Source organism: Polyodon spathula, chromosome 7 (genome assembly GCF_017654505.1).
Source record: "Polyodon spathula isolate WHYD16114869_AA chromosome 7, ASM1765450v1, whole genome shotgun sequence".
Taxonomy (NCBI): Eukaryota; Metazoa; Chordata; class Actinopteri; order Acipenseriformes; family Polyodontidae; genus Polyodon; species Polyodon spathula.
The window spans coordinates 7471932-7496393 of record NC_054540.1 but is presented as its reverse complement, the minus strand read 5'-3'; the positions used below and the strand labels follow the sequence as shown (position 1 = coordinate 7496393).

At 37.6% G+C, this 24462-nt stretch overlaps 2 protein-coding genes across 9 annotated transcripts in view; both read right to left on the bottom strand.

Annotated features, from left to right (window-relative positions):
• tspan9a (tetraspanin 9a) overlaps positions 1 to 9380 on the bottom strand; it is a 133512-nt gene extending 124132 nt beyond the window's left edge. For 2 of the 4 annotated variants that reach the window (XM_041254352.1, XM_041254353.1), the window contains exon 1: positions 9107 to 9380. The gene's annotated coding sequence lies outside the window, so the exon portion shown is untranslated. Of the gene's footprint in view, positions 1 to 563; positions 709 to 9106 lie in introns of those variants that run through there. The other 2 variants (XM_041254354.1, XM_041254356.1) reach the window with 1 other exon arrangement.
• A 9470-nt stretch (positions 9381 to 18850) lies between these two features.
• The window catches only part of LOC121318084 (tetraspanin-11-like), a 43433-nt gene continuing 37821 nt past the window's right edge, over positions 18851 to 24462 (bottom strand). For 3 of the 5 annotated variants that reach the window (XM_041254347.1, XM_041254346.1, XM_041254350.1), the window contains 2 exons: positions 24378 to 24458; positions 18851 to 19645 (listed from right to left, as the gene is read on the bottom strand). In XM_041254347.1, the coding sequence (XP_041110281.1) occupies positions 24381 to 24458 (78 nt within the window). In that variant the 3' untranslated portion in view covers positions 18851 to 19645; positions 24378 to 24380. Of the gene's footprint in view, positions 19646 to 24000; positions 24041 to 24377; positions 24459 to 24462 lie in introns of those variants that run through there. The other 2 variants (XM_041254348.1, XM_041254349.1) reach the window with 2 other exon arrangements.

The window sequence follows — 24462 nt, the reverse complement described above, 5'->3', positions numbered from 1 at the left end:
AAGGATGGACAGATTCATCAACACATCCCCAGATTCTGATACATTCAGTAAGCTAAAAAGAATGCTAAAGACCCTGTAATAAAATCTGTCCCATTGTATTAAAAAGTAAAATCCAAATCCAATAACGAGTACCTCACATGCATCACTGCCTATACAGAAGTATATAAGCACTACACTATTAAAATCAAAGTGCGAGGCGAACAATTCATTGATTAAGCTTGGTCAAATGCAGGCAACCATTTTCCAAGACATAGTCAACAGCTACAAGTCAACACTGCTGGATTATCAAGTAACAACCTTCTTAAAACTGCATGTAAAGCAAAATTACCTAACAGTAATTTAAAACACATGCAATTTTACAGCAGCACCTGTCAGAGCATATTTTTGTTTCTAGTTTATATAATGTATACAGCTGTCATTCAGTTCAAGAAAAGAGCAAGCAAAACGCATACACCTACACCCACACAATTTCATTACCCCAAAAAAATCACCCTCGAACCAAAGAGAATATCTATTTACTGTATATGTCAGCACGACCCCAAACATAAATACAATTCACTTACTTGTCCCTTATCTTCGTCATGAATTAACCTAATTTAAACTGGATCTAGGTAGCCCAAAGCACCCAACAACACAGCCCTGACATGAGATAACAAATGATTGGTTTATCAGGTGCCAACACAGGTTTTCTGGTAATGTCTCCAGGCACACAAGCACTGGTTTGTTTGAGCTTGGAAGAGTTCTGCGAGGATCAGCACCAACTGCATCTATCTGGACTGACTGGTACTGGGAAACAGTGCCTTAATATGTCTCTCTCTTCAGCCGTGATAGCACAGTGCTCAACTATTGTCAAACAAAACCACGAGTTTGGTCTTTGTTTTGTCCATAGCCAGTGTGAATGGGAACTTTCATGAAGCAGTGAAGAGGGAGATCATGACAGGGCAATGGGGGGGGGGGTTCCCCTTCAAAGTGTAGTCATTTGTTTAGCCGATCAAAGAAATAATAACAAAAAGAGGAAGACAATGTCTCACCTGTAGTACCATTCCACCAATGGCACACACAGTGCCACTGCCATTGAAGCACATTTGAATTCTAACCGTGCCTGCCTGCCTGCCAACGGGATCAATGGGAGCTGCTGGGTCAATGTCTACGAAGATTTTTTTTTTTCTTCTAATAACACGGTTCATTACTGTTTACGGTCTTTTCGGATGAAACATTATTGATTAACAGGAGTGTTCTTTGGCTTTTAATGCTTTCATTCACAATATAACAAGCAATGACTACACACCCCCCCTGAGTTATAATATGCCTCAGTTGGAATTTGGCTGGGCATGTAGTCCCTTTAAAGCTTTTCAGAATCAGGCAGCTGGTACAAATATACCCAGTCCCACTGTATTGAGAGAATCCCTACAGTAATGCATGTATTCAAGTTCCTGGCACTGGAACTAAATGAACTGAAAACATTTACACAAACTCAGTTAGAGACAGTAGAATGAGGGAACGAGGATGTCCAACTAGTTCAGGGTTCATTTCCCTGTGGAATTGCCTTGGCATGTGAAAACAGACAGTTGAGATATCTTTATAAGGTTACTGGCTAAAGCAAAACCATCTTAAAATGAAGTGGCTGGAGGAGTGAAGGGGAGGCTTTTCCTATTATTAATTACAATGGGGAAATACACAGAATTCATATAAGCACTAAATATACACCCAGTATTATTCAAGTGAATGCCCAGAACTGTAGCCAATAGTTTAGAAACTGTAGTGCATACAATCAATTGACAATGTAACTATTAAAGCAGTACAGTACAGGTTTTATTTCAGACTTATTTTTATTCCTGAAAAATGCTTTGAACGGATGTCTACCAGACAAAATAATTTTCTGTAGTATGAAATCTATTTTGGCTGCTCATTGGGGAGTGCAAGTCTTCTTACCTTGATTTGAAAGTGCTGACCAATCAATTCCCTTGGCTTTTTAGGGCCTGTCCAAAGACGGCCACAGTGGGCGACGACAGACCAGAAACAGGAACTGATTCAGAACACAGGTTTTGGAATGGTGAAGGCGCTGATGCGCAGTTTAATAATTAAACAGACAGAAAATAAAAAGTTTGTAAAACAGCACACGGCACATGAGGCCAAAATAAATAGACAAACAAAACAAATAGACACTGACAAAAACAGGGTGGACGAGCGCTACACAAAACAATTGATATTTATAATTACGCTTCTCTCTCTCTCTCCCCCGTTCTCCACTCCCCAACACACATCCCCGAGTATGTGAAAACATGTTGCTTTTATGCAGCTGTACCAAGACTGGACTGCTAATCAATCATTCAATTGGAGTCGTGGTACAACTGCACGTGAATTAATAAAGTGCAATTCCCCGTGCTCACATATTACTTGCATGTGAAGTGCTGTGCAATCCTTGTGCATAAATACAAATATACATTTTAAACATTCATGTTACACAGACCCGTTTATATCCCATGTACCAATGACTACACATCAACATTTAACACACTATATGCAACATATAACAGAAAATACACACAGGGGCGGGCACTTTGTCACAGGGCCCCATATTCAAAAAAGATGCGACAGCGCAGTGGGGCTTGCATGATTTTTTTTGTCCGATTTTCAATATCAGAGTTGCACCTGAAAACTAGCTTTGCATCGGTGCAAGGTTTGTCAGAACTTTGTGGGCGTTCAGTGCATTCCCTGCTTTTTCTGATCCACCTCCCAGTTTACCTGCAGTTTTCAATCAGTAGAATTGCATGTTGCGTCTCTTTGACTCAGGTGTGCTTTGAGTTTTTCTAAATGAGTCGCAGTTGTTGCAATGAGCTGTAAAATGGTTGTTATTAAGAATAGCCAGGTTTGTGTAAAATGTGATGATGAGGGTAACAATTGTTTTAAGTTCATAATTAATGACAGGATATGTGATTTTGACAGAGTCTGTACTTAAACACAAACTTAAGCAGATGGTGCCGGGGTCTACGTGTACAGTTGGGTAAGTCATAACTTAGTGTCCAACGCGGAGCTACTGGAGATTGCTAACGGACGGAGGATTTATGTCGTGAGTCCTACAAAGACGCACTAGACGGCAGAGTCTACGGCAAAAATTTACGTACTGAGTCATTTGTCGGACGAAAACAGTCTTTCCGTTATATTATATGTACGGAAAAAAATAAACACGACGGTGGTGTGTTTGTCACTTTGTGCCCTAAATACTACGACGTTAGTGAAGTGCGGTGAGAGGGACTTACATAATCGCTCGCTACTAATCACTCATGTGTACTTGCACCATTTTTTTTTTTTTTTTGTGCCACTTTCAGAATTACTTCTATACAAGGGTTTTGTACTAGACAACGAAAAGTGAGTTTATGACTTGTATGATAGATATCGTACCGAGTCCGTTTCGACGAGAAGGAGATTATTGATTGACTACAGATCGTGGATAGGACTCGGTTGGTCGCACTGGTGGGTTAGTCTACACTCATAATTGTTAAATACGATGGGGTAAAAGGCCCCCCCCCCCCGCCACTGGTTGTAATCACGATAAAAACCTCTGGTGATGTCACTGGATGTCGGAGAAAACAAAAAGCAAAACAGAAATAAACAGAAATCGTGGTGGTACGGCAACCCAGTGTCAGTCGTTTCAAGGGCATGCTGGCGGTGCTAAGGACGCTATCTACCAATTGGGCCTCCATGACCCCCAATACCAGCTAGGGGATCGTTCCTGGTAAGCTGTAGTACCCCCCCCCTTCAGATGCCCCTAAGATAACTATTCCAGTCCCCCCAAGGTAAAAAGCTGCTTGTTTTGGGATAAGAAGGCCCAAAAGTAAAATTACCTTGGTTTTTTTTTTTTTTTTTTGTGGGCGTTTGCTCAACGCCAAGGTTAAATCGGCCTCTTTTAAAATGAACTGTAGTCCAAGACCTGAATGAGGAAGTTATACGTACGTTAAAATAAGACCAGAGTTCTCTGAAAACATGACGTTCCACCACAAAATCCATCGAGTGGCCACTTTTTCCAGCAATTATTTACGACGTGTAAGCGCACCATTTAAAACAGGAAACATCATGAGGGCAATTTTCGCCGTCGTGAGTAGTATAACGCATATTGGATTTGTACGCTCCAATTAGGCAAAGTTGACTAGTAGCGACTACTGTGCGCCTGTGAGATATCCCTGTAATAGCTGCCTATCCCCTTAATCGGCAGTGTGCAAAATCGAAGCAATTAAGCAACAGTTCAGACTTCCAGGTGTGGTAATAATTTAAAAACGATTGAAAGACGGATGGTCCCGGTGCAAGACGCCAGCGTCTTCCATGGGGTGTGTCACAGGATGACGGCAATTAAATCATGTAGGGCTGACTACAGGGATGTGATGGGGGACTCTCATTCTGTCTGTCCACCCCTTTAGCCGGATGGGATACATGAAGTGGCAATAAAAAGCATCGGAATAGAAATCGCAGAGTCCGAACGAGTGTACTAGGGAAATAAGTCAGTTGCAAGGGATTGATTTCGTAATAGCAGAAAGCATGAATACTTCATTGCGGATGCCATGCGACAATTCCAGAAAAGGTCTTTTAAATTATTTGCAAGTACCCAAACAAGTAGGAACTCCGTCTCTCGTTTTCCAACATAAAATCAATGCCAAGATAATACAGAAATGGATGCCTTATCTAAATTAAAAAATGAAAAAGTGGTCTAACAACTGACTACTTTGATAGTTTAGCTGCGTTAATATAAAGGGCGACCATCCTGATGGCGCACCATTGCTTTTTCAATCAAATGTTCCCACCCACAACCGCGCTGGGAACGGACCGCCAGTGATCCTTACAGCCCATTTTAACACGTGGTTACATTGTACGAGGATGTGAGTGGCGGGCTACACTGTGGAGTATTTAAAATAGACCGCTCGACCAATTGCACTCGTTAGGGAAACTGGTCCCACAAGGTAAGGCAGTCGCAGCCAACGACCCTGCAATTGTGGTGTCCCTGGTGCAACATTAAAAATAAAAACTAGTAGCCCGATGAAAAAAACCCGAACCCCCCCCCTTTTCCCCTTACACTCCACCAACCAGTCCCTAAACCCATCGATCCTGCTGTTTCTCTGATTAAGTTGTCCTGAAATCTCCCCCTTTGTCACAGGCCCTTAGACTAAGATTTTCCCCCAATGTCTGAAGTGCTAGCGGGCCAGGATACCAAATAGCCGGTCCTGCTATCAAAAACGTCACCGAGTAATTTTTGATCCCGGGTGGGTCCCAATTGGTGGAGAGCAAAGAGAAGTCAATCCCTCTTGAAAGGGCCCAGAATATGTGACAGACTTTATCTTTGGGGGGTAAGGGGGGTCAAAGGCCTTATTATGTTTCAGAATAGACAGAGTTTCTTGTCTCGGCAATGCTAATTTGTTTTTTAGAAATACAATCCACCCAAGCAATTTAATTGCAATTTCGACAAAAAGGTTAAAGACCACTGTACAACCACATAAAGGTGGAGTTAACGACATTATTGAACTTTTTTTGTTTTTTAATCCCCACCTCCAATTATACTATTGCTTTTTGCCAGATTGCTTTGGGGCTTTTGTGTTACTAACTTTATACTACTTCCCCACTTTTCCCCCTTCTGATCCTCCCCTCACTGACCCTCAAGGAAACAACTTCCCATGCAATTATTCAAATCACTAAAAAATCCACACCCCCATTCATGGGCTTGACAATGATTTGATGAAAAATGTTGGTGGGGGGGGGGGGGGGGTGTTGCACATTGCAATTCACCCCCCCAACGATAATGGCCCCCAAGTTAAAAGATGGGCAAAGCAGCGTCCACCAGAGTGTGTAAAAAAGACAATAGAATGCAAGTACAAACCCCCCCCCTTCCTTCATCAGATTCACCTTTAAACCAACTCTCTGCGCCGGCCCCACATTGATCCCCAAATTCTGGAGAAACAAAATGGTTTTCACCTCCCCCAAACCCTTTTTGTTGGTAAGTTAAGTCTCATAAAAATTGGAACTCTTGTCAACTATACTTTTACAGTAAGAACGTATTTGGGAACTGTCCAAGACCACACTTGGCCCCTGACACCTGGTTGGTCTCAGGAACTTTTATGTGCTCTTCCCCCTATTGCCCATCAGGGAACCCAATTCCGTTTAGTTTTTCCAACAGCTGTGGTTATCCTAGTCCCCCCTTTTTGTTTTTTTAAAGTATAATTTTGGGTACTGCTATATTGGTAACATTTGTTTAATCTTGAACGACACTAAACAGGACAACCAAAAAACAAGTCTACGTACTAGTTTGTCAGTGTACTGTTTGATTTTTTCTGAACAATGAAAAATAGTCCCTGTGATTTTATGGTTTGAATTCAAAGGCCGTGAATGTGCTACACAAAATAACAGGGGCAACATTGGGAAATGGGTCCCCCTTGTAATTAGGTAGTGCCCCAAGTTATACCATAGATCTTCAAGCCAGAAATGGGAGGGGAAATTTGAAGTCCCTTTACCACAGTTATTTAGTTTAACGTTCCCCCTATGACAGACCAGGTGGGATGACAGTGACCCATCCCCCCCCCCCCTTTAGGTGTTGGAACAATGAGCAGGCGGGGGGAAGCATGTGAATCAAGTCCCCCGTATTTGATTTCTGAACAAAGCCATGCGTTACCCATCATTTAATGTTTCTGGAACAAGGGCCCGTTTAAATCCCCGCACGAAAGATACCAGGCAGCCACAGCCTTTGTCCAAGCCCAGGACAATATTGCGCCCCGCCTCCAAACTGTCCCCCCCCTCTGAAGATAAGCAAATCAGTGTCCAGCGCTTTTTTACGCCCTTAGAAGAGCAAGAGCATTTTGATGTTTGTTTTTCAATTCCCCCTCACAATTCCTTTCACCGTTCCTACCGGGTGGGAGTTGTCCCCCACTTAACCTATAACAATAAAATCTTTGCACCAAGGGTTTATGATCCATCAATTAAATACAATCATAGACGGCCCCATTATTTATTTGAAGCGCATAAATAGTTTGTCCAAGCAGAACTGGAAATGAGGCACAGAGTGAACCTGAGTGGTGTTGAAAGACAAAATCCACAACAATCATTATTGTGGACTACCGCAAACCAGTAATCCGCATAATAATGGCAACACAAATATTGTTATTTTTCTTGTGGCGCTTAATTGTGCTCCAAGCAGATTAAACTGTTTCCGGACTCAACCCAATTTAAAAAAATACAACAAAGCTGATTTTGCCAGAAGAATTCAAAAAATATCATGTTAATGGGATTACACAAATGCCTTGGCTTTCCGCACTAAAATGACAACCAAAAACAAATGTATAATAGTTTCAGTGTACTGTTTTCTGACAAAGAAATACACTGTGATTTATTTGAATTCAAAAGGCCTGATGGCAACAAAATAACAGGGGCTAATTGAAATGGTCCTTGTATTGTTGCAGTTATCTAGATAGTAACCAGATGGAGGGGAATTGAAGTCTGTACACACAGTATTTAGTACAGTCTATGGAGCAGACAGGTGGAGACAGTGACAGTCCTTAAGTGACAATGAGCAGGAGGGGGGCTGCAGGGAATCAGTCTATTTCTGAACAAAAGCATGCACTCTTTAATTCTGGACAGGCTTTATCCGCACTGAGATACCAAGCAGGCCAGCCTTCCACCAAGACATCTTGCCCCACTGTCCCTCTGAGATTAAGCAATCAGTGGTCAGCTGTTACGCCTTAGAAGAGCAGGCATTTGTGTTTCAATTCCTCACATTCTTCACCGTTCTCTAGTGTCTTACCTATACAATAAATACTTTGCAATAGTTTATCATTAAATACAATCATACGGCCCATTTTAAAGCAAAATGAAGAGACTGAATGGGAACAGTGACATGAGTGGTTTGAAAGACAAAATCACACAATCATTATTGTGAAATAACGCAACAGTATCTAATAATAATGCAACACATATTGTTTTCTTTGTGGCGCTAATGTGCTTCAGCAGATTAAACTGTCTGACTAAACAATTAAAAAAATACAAAAAGCTGATTTGCCAGAAGGAGTCATCATGTAGGTATTACACAAATGCTGATTCAGTACTGCATTGCATTCTATGTATGTATGTATGTTTGAATGTATGGTAGAGTAGGTATTCCTGGATTAATTTATTTACTAATTTATAACTGTTGTAATAAAAAGTCTTACCAGATATTAAGACCCCCTTAACAAAACATCCTACAGTATAATCCAGTGATAGAACAGTATTTTGGAAACAGTAACTTTTAATTACAGTACCGCCTCCTTTTTCTACTTTGCAGTAATACTGGGAAGCTAATGAATGCGTCACTTTTCTTGCAAAAGATACACAGTAATATTACCATAAAAAAAGCATTAGTGCCCAAATGAAAATTAAGAATAACAAACTAATTACGTGTTGAGAATTTTTGGTGTAACAAATCATTAATGACTGAAATGCCAGAACCGTTGACAGCCCCATTCTTCTCTAAACAAAACCAACTCTACAGACTATACTAATAACTTTTTCCACTGGGGTGGCAATGTGTAGGAGTCTGTGTGTACCCTCGCAAATAAGTCAACAGAACTGACAGGCAATAATAGATCGGCAGGAGGAGAAAAACACATCTGGTGATGATAGCAGAAAGAAAACGGGGAACGTTCACATGGTATCCAGGAAAGAAAGATCCTTAGCCAAGCTAAAATAAATGCCTTGCAGTAACGCCAACAAAATCGCACATTATTATTACTTGAAATCAACGAAGGAATCTAACGAGGTATTTTAATAATGCATGTTATACTTTCGCTGTGTAGAATCAGAAGTTGAAAACACCCTATCTGTTTATTTCGGATTCTTTAAACGTGTTATATATTTTGATTCAATCACGACCAATATTGTTACATTTTACAATATATTCTGAGACATGCCAATAAAATAACTGTCTGTTCTGTCAAAATAAATCAGCACTGCAATCAAACAGCAAACAGAACAAAACGTCAGATGTTTATTTTTGTTTATGCTAAACACGTTTGTTTAAAACATTAACGCCTGCAAGAGTAAATTTAAAAAAAAAAAAAAAAAAAAAAAAAAAAAAAAAGAAACAAAAACTTACCTTCCAGTTTGAGTCGGAATAGATTACCTCGGCGAGGCCACAAATCAAATCTACAAAACTTTAACGTAACTTTTTATCCCGTTTGCTTTAAAGGGATTTCCCCGATCGCGTAAATAAAATACTTTTAATTTTTTTTATTATTATTATTACAATGCCTAATTTAATAATTGTGATTTCCAACTATGTGCACGGTGTGTCTAAACAGATGTAAACACCGGTCCTGAACAGAGTCCGTGTTCTGGAAGTTCCCACTACTTGTTGAACAGTTTGTGGCTCTTCAGATTTTTTACTGGAAGCGGAAGCGGAATACAAAAATTAAGGAGAGAGGCGTACTGACTCCTGCAGGCGTCACATCACACCAAATCGGGGAAAACACATGGGTCTAAAAGTGAGTGCTTTATATAGCTGTTAGTCATTGTAGATTAATCACAAAAGGCGATATTTTTGATATAGCTGACAAAGAACTAATAATCAATAATCATGTTTATATATATATATATATATATATATATATATAGATTATATCGTGACACGTTAACCCTCATATATATATATATATATATATTATATATATATATATCGGACAATAAAATATATAGCATGTTATATAAAAATAATAAGAATTTGCAAATCTAAAAATATATATCTAAAATCTAAATGTTTTCAAATTAAATCCATACACGTAATTATAAACACAAATATGTAAACAGTGCATATTTCAATCCCACAATGTGCGTTTTCAAATGTCGCCCATCAAAAAGGGTCTGGATCACACAACAGATGGAATTTGACTTTTTGAATGATTGCTTTAATTATGTAGTGTTCATGCAATCTCCCCCTGATGGAGGGCCAGATGTTCAGATAATGATTCTACATTAGAATTGTTGTGGAACTTTTTGTACAAAAGTAAATATGAGAATTTTAGACGCACTCCGTGTAACTCATTAGTTGTCAAAACAAATACTGTATTACATGCAAAGGAATTTTAATGACACCTTGACGTTAACCTCACATGTGTCATTGTGTGAACCATTAACTATTTCATTGCAGCAAATGTGGGAACTGGAAACATTTTCTATAGAAAAGTGTAATTTGTTTGTCAAAATAGTTGAAAATATATTTGTAATGTTTGATAACTCATAAAATATTTAGAATAGAAGTAATGAAACAAAAAAAAAAGATAATAACTTTCCTGGATTTATATCTTTAGGCGTTTGTACCCCGTTTCTTTTCTTTTCTTTTTTACTGCCCCTATTGTCTAGTTACATTTTCACATGTCGTTCTGAACGTATTGAAGACTCCCCAATACTCTGTGCTCAAGAGAATAGCATTTTTTCGTATTTACAGGACTAACACTTTCTTGTATATAACACTGCCCTTTTTTACTGTCATCATATTTAAATGCCTTGTCCCTTTAGTCTGGTTATTAACTTGGGCCATTTTTTAACATATTTTATTGGGACAGATATTACTTATACAGATGTGTCTAATATATTATACTTGATCACAGTGCATAGAGCAGTAGGCCACACTGTCTTCTTAAATTTCTGTTTTATTTGAAATATTCAAACTTGACTTGAGTTAGGAATGTGTTACTCTTTGCAGGCCCTAGTGGCCACAGGAGGTTATTACGTATGTGATCCCGTCAAAATAATCACCACAGTCCCTATCAGTATAGTCTCATGCATGAAGATCCACCTTCGTTTGCTGGATCACCTTTTCAACAAGAACAAGAAGATACTTGTTGATGACTATCACTCCTAATATATCTAACAGATATTCAAATATTGTTCTGTATGTTATAGCTTACGTAAGTTATCTAGAAAAGATGTACATTTAAAAAAACTAAATCTAATTAAAACCAGATATGGGTTTTAGAGAAAAGTAAAACGTTTTATTTTGTTTTCTGGTTGTTATAAAATGAGAATTCTTCGGTCCAACTTTTTTCTTCAACAGCAGATTAGCACATATTTTTGGTGATGTTATTTTGTTTGTTTGTTTTTTTTTTGTCCAAGGTATAAACAAATTGGCACCATAGAAAAGCAAAAACAGATATAAACCTTTTCTTAAGGCCTCTAAGCTTGCAAGTAGAGCAAACATTATTACAGTTTAAAGTACAGTTATATAATTCATTATGTAAAAATGGCAGTTCAACTCCAAAACAAAATAAACAAAAACTATAAAACTCTCAGATTTGTTTTCATGGACTCTCAACCACTCAGACATGTGACTCTGGTAACAGTAAGAGATATTGCTTGTGCCATCTGCTGCAGGGATGTCCTAATAAATATTAAAAACTTAATCTGAAAGAAACCCATTCATTAATACTTTTAGATAACACATTAAAATTAATATTATTATTTTGTAATCACTTGAAAAGCTTTGCAATACATCTTATTCATAAAGTGTAACATGTAATGTTTTCTCAAGCCTCTGAATATTCCAATACATCATAAACTTAATGGCCCATATTAATATTAGGCCTAAGTATCCAATGTGCTGTAAACATAATTAGAGTAGTTTTAATTTCACAGATTCGCCAGTTCAGAAAACATCCAATTTTTATATTATCTCTTGTTGAAATAGCTTGTCCTTGTATCTACAGTAAATATAGAAATATTGCATTTTTTGTTTATTTTAGTATTTCTGTTAGTTATGAAGGATACATCTACTGCTGTAACCAAGCTATATAATACCACCGCTAAAGTAACTGTAGCTAACAAAAGAATTGTATAAAACGTACCCATGTTGCAGTTCTATTAGCCATATTGTTATCCAATGTGCAATTTCAAAAGAAACACATATTATACCAAACATATGTTTCATTTTAAATGATATCTGTTACAGCTTAATTTTAAAGGAAGTTTAAATTTTCTCAGCCTTTTTTCACAGAGCTTATGTTATACTGTACTTGCATATCCAGGGCTGTTTCACCTCAGCAGTGTCTTCTAGGTCATTGCATGTTACTGGCTGAAAACATGTCATTCAACAGGGTAAGCAGCTCATTGCTTATTAATAGGAAAGAAGCCACTGACAGAGTGGCGGCCATTTCCTCCAGCAGGTGAAATGATCAAGCAAGTGCAACACTATCTGAAAGCACGGATATCAAATCGAGATTTCGTGTTTACGATAGCAAGTTTGTTACAAAACTGAAATGTGCATTGAGTGGAAATGCACTACAAGTAACATTGATGGAATATGAAGGCAAAGATTTTGCATCAGAAGCATATGAGCGCTGAAAAAGTAGCACATCTGTAAAACATTCATATTTTGACATACCAGTGGTAGCACCATGTGTCTGATTGCTTAGACAACTGTAATGCTGTCTTTACAGCTCTTTCTAAATCCTCACTTAATTATTGTGTTAAGGTATAGTGCTGCTGGAAAGGTAGCTCAATAGCATTGCACATGCACAATACTGAACTGGTTTAAAAGGCAAAAAGATTTTAAAGAAAATAAAGTCAGCGAACCACCAAGGTGGAGAAAGACCATTTACAGTTCCCTCAGAGATGTAGAAAAATCAATAAACAAACATGAACAGAGGTTCTCAATATTGTCTGTAACCGTGCAAGGAATCAATCAATCAAAACCCTTATTAAACCACAAGAAAAATGATAAAGGAGCTAGACCTCATTTACTGTGGTGACGTTGAGCACATGAGTCGGGGAGGAGTCTAACCAGATCAGACTTGTAGTAATTTGTTTTTGATTTCGGTGGAACAATGAGGATAAAACCTTTTCTCTTGTCAAACAGACTCCCTTGTGATCTTTAACAGCTACTTAAAACACAAGGCCTCAGTTTAATGTCTTTCTCAGGGGGCCTCCTACAATACAGGATCCCCAAGCTGGAGCAGCTGTGGCTGTGGAAAGATCCCCTTATTAAGCCACTGATAGTACCAGTGATAGGCCTTGGATATTTTACATCTATGTACAGGCGAGTCTCAACCTTGCTTAGCTTCTAAGAGCTGACACCAACTAAAGCAGGTACACCCCCCCCCCCCCCCCCCCCCCCTCCCCCCCCCATGCCTCGCTATGCAACCCCCCCCCCCCCCCCCCCCCCCCCAAAAAAAAAAAACAAACAAAAAAAAAAAACAATAAATGTATCAAATGAGGTTTCAGTGGTTACAACAAGAGAAAGATGTTTTGGTGCCAGGATCAAACAGGCTTTAACAAGGATCAAAAAGTAGTCGGGGGAATGGAGCCATGACTCACGACTGACAGGCAGTAGAATGTCTATGCATATATATGTGTGTGTGCGTTGATGTTGGGGTCAACCCTCATTGCAAAAGTATAATGTATATGAACATTAGGTTGGGTAAGTTATCATTACTGAAAATGATATACAAACGCTTGTCCACACGTTCAGCGTTCTGTCTGTAAGCTTTGTGCTGACAGACTATCATTCACTTTTACAGAAACACGATATATGGTTTCATGTGATTGGTACTACAGTACCTAGAGACTGTCATCTTGTTTACCCCTAGTCTTCAAACTGCATAGGGAAGCAATGCCACTTTCACCCTGAGAGCCCTATTTTCAAGGAAGCGCAAAGATGAATAAACTAATTGTAATGGTGTAAGACTAGCAAGACATATCCATTTAACTGCTCCTTCCAACATTGTTAATCTCTGGTGCTGAAAGACTGCATCACCCCCCAAAAATGAAGGTACCTATACTGTACTAACATTCAGTATTTTCATTGACTTATAATCACAACAGCACCATTGCATTTACTGAGGTTATAGACGGGTCTGACAATTATTAAACTATTCTTCAATTTTCATGTAATAATTGGCAAAAGGGTCCTATGGACATTAAAGGAAACAACTAGATTTATATAGCAGGTGGGTAAGGGAGTAGTATTTCACTTTTCCCCTTTTAAAAGATGGCTAAGCAAGGTTTTAAAATCAATTTTGTTACAGAAGCACTTGCATTTCATATAACATTTCTAGCGTTGAAGACCTGCTGGATGTTGTTTTTTACACTCTAAGTCAGGATGTACAATGTTAATCGTGTTTAAAAACAATCTAGATGCATTAATCACAGTGACTTTGTAAAATGTAGACCTAAAAACAATTCCAGGTAGTTAAAGATAACTGGCAATCGGTTTGAATCGTGGAGTAGTTTAAGCAGTTTAGGCTGCATCTTGCAAATGCAAGTTACAGACTATATACAGCCTAGTTATCTTTCACATTGGTGATAGGCTACACCACCTCTGGTAAAGAACAATTAAACATATGTTTGCATTAGGAGCATGAGACAGGCTGTCTGATGGCAATGCAGACAATGTAGGAGTCACACAAATGTAATTAAGGTGGCACTCTTATTTACCAATAATCAAAGAAAATAAACAAAATACAAAAAAAAGGTGAGCTGGTGCTCAGGTGCATATGCTCTTTGGTGAGCGTGATTACATTCTCACATGCTAGGAATGGAGGGATAGGGCATTTTAACACTATCCCTGCCAAACTACAGCAACATCTACACTGACAATGTGACAGGGGGACCTCACTCTGCCACACGGCATTTAGGACTTCATTACGAAAGGACACTACATGTAGCTATAACGTGCACCATAAATCTCAATGTACTGTCCCATTTACTAACAGAGAGTTCATTTACGCGCACACTATTTCGCTAATTTACATACCATAGCGTGCACACTACATGTATTGTGAGTGATAATTTAATGTGCATGATAATGTCCAAGACTTACCTGTGACTGCCGTGATATAAAAAGCCCCAACAGTCCAGTCTTTTGGTCAGTGGCTTATTGTGAAAGCTGAAGGTAGCTCACACTGACCAAGAAATGAGTGATCGACAGACACAACCCTCCGCAAGGGAAAGGCAGAGACAACGCAAACTAAAACTGCGCGCAGAGGAGTTACAAATTCTAGTGGAGGAGGTTTATTAACCGCTCTATTATTTGTACTAATGTAATGAACTATAAAATAAAATAAAAAAAATTATATAATGTAATATAACCTGTTATTTCCAGGTAAATATCACTACTCTATATTAAAAAAATTAACGCAAGTAACGCCGCCACGATGCTAGATAGATTTCAGCCCAGAAAAACAGGTTTAAATAGTGTGCCTATCAGTGGTTAAAGCCTGGTTTCCAAACTAGTTATCGCTCACTTTGAGGTGCACACTATGGTTATTGCCCTTTAGTAAATACGGTGGGAATAAAAGTTCAATTATGGTGCACCACAATGTTTAGTGCTCTTTCATAAATGAGGCCTTTAGGATGAAGGCTGAGACACCTGATAGGAGACATTAACCATATCCCCAAATCACATTTGAATGCAAATTTGATGTTTCATATACCATTGCAAACACAATTGCCTGGGCACATTAATAAAAATAGCCCCATTCACCTCACAGTTTACAATTCTAAATGTGATTTTGCTATTCATAAAGCGCACAAAGGCAGCAGGGTTGTGTCTGATTGCTTTATCACCAGAGCGTGCTCTAGCTGGCATGTTTCTGAACTGAATCCTAATTCCATTAAGCCGCCGATAAGGCAGTTGTTCTTCCCAACATTAAGCCATTCAGTTTCCCTCCTGGAGCATGCATAATGCAAGGAGAAGAGTTACACCATGTGGTTTTGTTGTCACCCAAAGTCAAATATTACAAATTGCATTCTTGATTATATTCACCTTGCAAAACAGAGGAGAAGCACTTGCTGTGCTACCAGTGCAATTAAAAAAAGCAATAACAGATATAAAGGATATGTGTGCTGCAGTGCAGCCTGGTATAGATCCTTCCCTATGCGCTTTAAACATGTACATTGTTAATTGTATGTGTTTTTGTCATGCATCAAAAGTGAACACTGTTACTAGAATTACTAGAGAAATACATGAAAACACAGGCTTTTATGTAAATGGAGTATTCCAAACCTAACTGATTAATCAAACAACATCTCAGACATAAAAGATGCACTTCCCTATTACAAATACATTTCTAATTGGCCATTCTGGAGAACAACTTTAACTGCAGGGTCTCCCCCCCAATTGGAACAATGGTTATTGCAGATGTTAATTTTGTGACTAACACATGACACAATAGTTAAGGTAAAAGTATTGAACAGGTCGACTAGTCACTACTCCGATAAAAATATTTATAAATCATGAACATGTCTAGTGCTCTATTTGAGAACGTTCAGTTCCGTACTGTATTTTAATGCTGCTTGTCATTTTTCATAACCATCTATTATTGTTCAAAAATGTAATTTTTTATATTAATGGATTGCACCATCACAACTTGCGATTAGTTGGCTACCAGTTTCTGTTTGACTAGTTGACTATGGTGCTACCCCTACTTCAACACTAGTAAAAGACCTTTGTACCCACAAAGCCAGTGAAACAGCAAACATGATTGTCAGTGTTTTTTCAGCAGTACTGTAGCACCGGTCCTGGAATTGTAATGCAAAATCTGGACAAACACTTATCTTCCTCAGGCCACCCACCAAGATCCAGGTTTATTCAAACCAGCCCTAGTACAGTCACTGAGAGACGACACATGCCACTGTGACATTGTCAGACCGATTGTCTTTGCTGGGCTGACATTCCTGCACTGGCACAGGCATCCCGAAGCTCTGTACTGGACATTCAGACGTCTTTCTAATCTCTGAAGACATGGAGGCTTTGAAAAAAATAATTATCATACATGGTTTATAATTCTCATTGTACAATATTATCCCCCACCCGCATGGACCTCTCAGAACTGCATTTCCCATCATCCTTCTGCTCACATAGGTAACTAAGATGTATTTAACAGTGAGCAGGAGGATGACGGGAAATGTAGTTCTGAGAGGTCCATGTGTGTACATAGGAAGCCATATTGATGCAGGGAATGCAATTTAAAAGTTTAAAAAAGTGGTCAAAATGTTAAAAAAAAAAAAAAAAAAAAGAAAAAATTAAAACAATACACACACCTTATGTAAACAGCTATAGCAACACATGGGAACATGTAACACAAATAATTCTACAAATAATGCAGGACTGTTTGCCATTGTGTAGTTACACTGCTCAGTAAATGTCATCATATTTTCTGCAGCGGCTGCAGACACACACCACCTCAAACAGAATAAAGTTAGTTATAATTATAACGTACGCTGATATTTTTCTAACATGAAACAGGTTCTGGGATTCAGAGGGTGTTTTCGTTTGTTAGTGGCTAAAGTAACTACATATTAAATTGCTGATTGTGATTGTATTTAGAGCTTGATTAAATGAGGTGGTGTACCACTATTGCCGAAGCACCTCAATCCTGAAAATGCCAGATAAACAAATGCATGAATGTAACACCCCCCTCCCCCACACCCCAGAAAATTATAAAGAAAAGCATGCAAGAGAAATTAAATCATTAAATCAAATAAAACCAATAAGGTGATCAAGAGCAGCAAACAATCAAATGCCCTTATATGAGATGTGTATTAACCTGTCAGCTCAAATAACCCCATCTTGTGGATGTTTCAAACAACACAAATAACTGCAAACATCTTTTCTCAGTGATATTGAACCAAACTAAAAGCAACTACAAAAGAATACTCTCCTACAGTAGGCTGACAGGCCATTATAATTAACAGAGTGCTATGAAGCGGGAGCACTGTAATATTAATTGAAATGGGGTAACCATCTGCAGCACTCCAAATATGCATGAAAAAAAGCTGGCATTTAATTTGAAAATTAATAGTTTAAAAATATTTGCTCCTATTTCAGATGGACATTACCTACTAGACAACTGAGGCACTTAAGAGTCCTAAGCTGAAGATGCAGACAATGTACAAGTGCTAATGAAAGACGAGGTCAAGAGCTTCAAGATTCTATAACGCCCCCATTTACCATGTAGAACTACCGCTTAATACTGGACATTTCAAACCTTTTCCAGCAGGGGTCGCTGTTTAGCTTGTATTTCATTATCACTGACCTCTAACCTGATCAATGCTGTAGGTTTTACATATAAATGAAGGAAAACTCAGGACAAATGTCTATTTTAAATTAAAAATAGACTACTTTTCAAATTTTACAGAAGTTTAGCTTGTTTCTGCTGCACCCCAGTGACCCCTTCCCAAAGCTAAAGGCTTAAAAAAATATTTATAGGGAAGTTTCTCTAATTCACATGTGAAAATTAAAAATGGATCCACAGAATTTCCTGGGAAAGAGGCAAGTGGCTTTTAAACCACATTATCTATGAATAATATATCAATCAACTATAAAAAATGTAAGTAAATTAAAAAACACAAGAAAAAACAAACAATAAATAACAGAATTCAAAGTAAACAAGGTCTACTTCCTTGAGGGTATGACACATACACTTGAATCATAAAGAAACAAATAATACAAAAGAACAATCTGATATGTAATTCCACTGAGCTCTTCACTTGTTTTATATAATAACTTATATAAATAAGTTCATATTCATTTTTAAACAACACAATACTAATGTTTTAACTTAGGAAGAGTTCAGAAATCAATATTTGGTGGAATAACCCTGATTTTCAAGCACAGCTTTCATGCGTCTTGGCATGCTCTCCACCAGTCTTTCACACTGATGTTGGGTGAATTTATGCCACTCCTAGCGCAAAAAATCAAGCAGGTATGTGCCATCTTGAGGTAATATACATTCTTCCAAGTAAATGGCGTAAATGGTAGGTATAGAACTAACGTGACATGTATCAGCCCCACTGAGCAGTGTTTAATATGCTTAATCTGACAATTCTGGAGTGAAATGACCCCGGAAGTACAAGAAGAAGAGACTGCATGAAAGTAAGGCACTCAAACTAAGAACTTTTTTTAGATACATTTTTAAAATGAAAATGCACGTTCACTTTAACATGTGATTCTTTAAAAACTACACAATGATATGGTACCTACATAGTGAATTTGCACAGCAAGTAAGATTTATGGCATTATTGCATTATCTGTAACAACTGTCAGTGCCTCGAATGTGTGAGAGAGGGGCACAGCTAGCGACTGTACTGAGGGTACTGGTCAGTAATTGGGACAAGCAATGGTCTATGAACCTCCTCATAGCAAGCAGTGTCAATTAGGCAATGCTGTCCTTGAACGAACTACAAAAACATCATTAGATAATCTTAAAAGAATGTTAGAAAAGCATTAGCTATAAACAATGCCTTATAAACTTGCTTGTACAATACTGAACTGAATACAATCAGCAAGATAGCATTAAAATACATCAAGCGAGGTAAGTGACATATTTTCAATTCAGTGACACCTTACTGTCTGTAACAATCCCAGATGTCGTGACACTAATAAAAACACTTGTTTTTGTTCTTGGGAGGATGCTCTGAAACCCAAGCTTAAAAAAAAAAAAAAAAAAAAAACTGCTCTAGAGCACAGTGTTTCAATGAGATCAACCCTGCAGGCACGTCCTGAAATACAAAGAGTAAAGAGTGTTGCTGAGATTAAAAGCAGGCATCAGTTTATCCCCGGCTTGCGCTTGTACAGGGGTCTTCAGTATGGGTCCATTTTAATTCTTCTATACAGGCAAAAAGTAAAAATCATTCCACAGATCTGTAAAATAATATGGGGAAATACGCATCAGTCACACAGAAATGAAAGCATTCGAGCATCAATGGGGTGAGCTAAACAGCGGATCTTAATACCCCCACCCTTTAACCTGCTCTATCACAAACCACTTTGTATTGCTGAGTGATGTTGATAAGAGGGTCAATGAATCACCCAAGTAGGGAAACAGCTGTACTTGGACCCATTGATATTCAGACTCTTAAACAGCTGCATGTGCAGGTATGGCCATTTTGCATTACCCAATAGAATGAACTCATTTTGATTCATTAGCTTGAATGAAACCTGCTGAATAATGTTACGTTAACACATTGAATTACATGCCACTTTGTAGTTTTCCATACACTTAATGTAAAAACATACACGTTTAAAAATGTGACATTTTGAAATCTAACATTAAATACTGTACTATTATTATGGCTTCCGGTAGACATTTTGCAATATCACTTTGTAGTTTTTTTGATTACATGATGTTAACTAAAATATCTAAATTATGTCTCAATCCTAAAATTCTAGGGGATGCAAAACTTTACACCTGTACATACAGGGGGTCTCCACAATCAAGCAATAATAATAAAATGTTACAAATATTTGTATAAGATTTGAGAGCTTACCGGATTTCAGCCAAATGCATTTCAAAATGTCTATAAGAGGCTCGGAGTGTATAATAAAAGTTTGGTGAAGATGCAAAATTATACTGTTCTCATTAAAAACTAAAACATAAAACTTTTAACATTCAGTCATCTTTCTGTTTCTGCTGAAACAATGATAATAGCTAAGCTCCGAGAAGCCGTTCACATTGATTTTGCATTTGTCTGGGCATTTGAAGTGCAAAGCAGAGATACATTTTCTGAGAATAAAATATTTGTTAAGAGTATTTTTTTTTTTGCTGGTATCATGAAGCTCAATTATCTCTGAGATGATGTCTTTGCTTCAAAAAGACCACTCTTGAGAATTACATCTAAAGTAAGTATATATTGTTGCACTGAAGTCTGACTTTGTCTTTACAAGTCAAGGTTATTGAGTTTAAAACACTTACTACAACTGTCTCCTGTGCTGTATATCCTTGCAATGTCTTTCAAAATAATTGTGAGTATCCAACTTTTTCAAACAATGAGCATGTCTACAAACACAAAAACAGCAGCAATTTCACTGGATTGGCTATTTGATTTGTTTGTTACACTACCCTGGTTTTTCAGCTGACAAAAAGATATCCTTTTTTTTCCAGACCTGATCCAGAACATATAAAACAAAAACCTCAAAACAATCCCCTTAATGTTAAAAAATATTGTGCAGGGATACACAAACAGCACAGGAAACAGCAAAGCAATGATTTTGTTCTATCAACCTTGAGTGGTGTGATAACATAAGGACACCCAGATTAGTCAAGAATATAAAGTAACTGAGGAGACTAGTGTAAAATGCTTCAGTCTCTGTTAAACAATGAATTTCTTGACCCTGTGATCACAGGATAGACTCCTAGAAAAGGCTGGAATGTATGCAATAAGGGCCGACTTGGTGTCCGCACCGGGCGTTGTGCCTCCAACACCCCCCCTCACCCCGAGAAGTGAGTACATAATCCAGGTGAAACAGTGGATTTAAAAAAAAAAAAAAAACATAAATCATGTTTAGGGCAAAAAACTTTTTTTTTTTAAATGTTTTATTAAGTACCCTTACGCCAATAAAGTAGCCCCACTTATAACTTCATAACTACACACTTAAGATGAGAACATTAATTTAATTGAACCATGCAAAAGTAAGTACATTTTTTATATTGTTGAATTGTACACTGCCATTGAAAAGATCCACCAGGTGGCGGAGTTGAGATGACACTGAGTTAAAATCCTCAGGACAAGACACTGTTGAAGTGATGAAGTTGGGGTGTGTATATTGACAGATTCCCCAGTTTAGTTTTGTTTTAATTTAGACAGCGGTTTATTCCAGCTTGGAGACTAATGTATCTTGAAATGTTATATTCTTCTCCTTGGGCATTTCTTACATCTCTATAGAAATCCCTTAGTATTTTATAAAGATTTTCTTAAGATGTGCATTTTCCACAGATGGGACCAATTTTTTTTTTCAGCCAATCCTTAAAGACAGCAAACATAAACATAAATGTGGTATTTATTTCCGTTTTGCTATCTTCCAGTTCATTTAATTGTTCTTCATCCAAATCAGCATGGCTACTTGCTACTTTTGGAATTTTTTTTGCTGGTAATTGGTCACTCAGTTTTATAGTTACTGTACACCTGCAACTATAAACAAGATGGCTAAAGCTACTTTAAATTCTGTGAGGCAACACAGATATTTTTAATATGTGACAATGCTCCAACTGTCCATACCAGTCAAATGTACGGACAGCTGGAATCTTGCTCGACCAATAACATTGCTTGTTTCACATTCCTGGATTAGACCTGGATTATAATATGCATTAAAGATGGACACTATTTGATAATATATCATATAGAGAAACATATAGAGAAAATGCCATCACATTAACATACATTTACAGCCACATATTGCTCGTCACAGACCAAAAAGCTAAGCAGTGCAAATGAATATTTAAGTACAGTACAGACAGCACCTGTTCTAACTTTATTCTTAAGTAGTGAACTCCAGTTAAATAAACTTATGTAAAGCGAGTAACACAGAAAAACAGCCTTTGATAACAATTCCATGTGTTCAAATCAAATACATTTTTGTGAACAGCCTTAAATAAAGTTTATATTTATAAAAGTGTTCTGGGCTGTCGTTGGCCACATTGTGCAAACTACATTGTTCCAATACGCTTTTTCTATTACGGGATAACACCTAAACACATTACAAAGGTTACAGCATATCTCACTCACTATTCAAACAATTTAATCGAATATAGGATAACAGATGATCTGGAGTGAGAAAGAACGGAATTATTCAATGTCAGGCTTAAGATGGTTAATAAACCATGGCTTTTAAGCACAGGACATGATTTATAACAGCCACCTCAAATTAGAGATCAAACAATGAACTTAGACTTTACTGAAGGACATACTGTTGTATTTATACTCACTGACATATTTAATGAATTCTATGATAGAAGACAAGGGGGCAGATTTACAAAGCCTATAATTCCAAGGTGTCATTAGCACAATTTTTAACCCCTCAAAGGAGACCCCCCCCCCCCCCCCCCCCCAAACATTAAATAAAAAAATCAGTGATTTAATGTAAAGGCTCTTAGGTATTCTTAAGAAAACTTCCATTATTTCTGGTTTTGTAAAATTAACCAACGTTGTTCTGTTTTCATAAAAAAAATGGTGCAAATTACATTTTAGAGTAAAATATTTGTGAATTTAGCCTTGGTAGTTCAGTACGTCTGCTGTTTGTGAGGACAAAAAAAAAAATATAGATCTGCATAACTTTGCAGGTGAAGGCAAATAAAAACAAGATTCTAATTCACACAACACCTTGTTATGGATAGCATCCTTCAATGAGTTTTTTGAGTAGTAGAATCATCTGACAGATGTAAAAAAGGATATGGTAGCACCGATAAAAATTAATTTGTTTACAAAATGTCGGTCAGTGGATCATGTAAATACCAAAGGCCACAGAATGTATTATTCATTGATATGATACTACCAAGAACATATTTATAATTACTGGATATATTTCTATGCTAGTGGTAAAGATGTATTAGCACAGAACATTAAGAGGAGTGGTCACAGGGACCAGTCCATGGTAGGAAACACTAACAAGCCAATTGTAACATGTAGAAATGACATTCAATAAATCCACTGAAACCTTCCTTAAAGCCTCCTTAGTAGAATGGACTCCTCACAGTCTAGGCCACTTTTTTACAGTCTCAATTTGCTACCACTGTCTGTGGCATAAAGTTAAAACAGTAATTAGAAAACTAAAATGAAATAACATTTAACAACAATAGTTAAATCGTTAAGCAGTAAAATTTATTAAAAGTAACTTTTTAACCAGAAACTCTATGTAGTAATATAAACTTAATTAAATTATTTGACAAATGTTTCACCTGTGTAATTGCCACTGAATTTAAAATCATTTTTGTTGACTGAAGTGGAATGTTGAAACCTGGGAAGGTGTTGTTAACCTTTAGTACTACCTAAGCTTTTATTAACCTGGTCCAATAACTGTAACTTGTACCAGTGATTCTTTCATGCATTTGCAAAATGACGATAATTATAATTGCAGGAGGCTGTGTGGTCCAGTGGTTAACCAGGAGGTCCCCGGTTCAAATCCCAGCTCACTTAACTTCCTTGTGCTCCGTCTTTGGGGTGAGACGTTCTTGTAAGTGACTCTGCAACTGATGCATAGTTCACACACCCTAGTCTTGTACCTTGTAAAGCACTCTGTGATGGTGGTCCATTATGAAAGGCGCTATATAAAAATACAAATTATTATTATTATGCAACACCACTCTGCTTATGTAAAAAATGTATCTGTTTACTTCAGTTGTTACAAATCTCCAGTTGCTAACATACACAAACACAGATCTTTTCAGTCATGCATCACTCAGCATGTATCAAAAGCATATCTCTATTCACATTTTTAATTGAAAGCAGTTTGCATTTCACACTTTATTTTTACATATAAGCTGCAAAGCCAGTTAGCCTCACAATGCCATTCGCCTAATTGAGCTGCAGCAGACTGGAAACAGCACGTACAGCCAAGACAAGCGACATGCACTGCAGATCAGAATGAGAGAGAGGCTAACCAATCACATGTCAGAGAACTCTTCTTCCTCTTCTTTATAGAGCAGATAGATAAAACAGGCAGTCAGGGCTGCTCCCGCCAGCTAG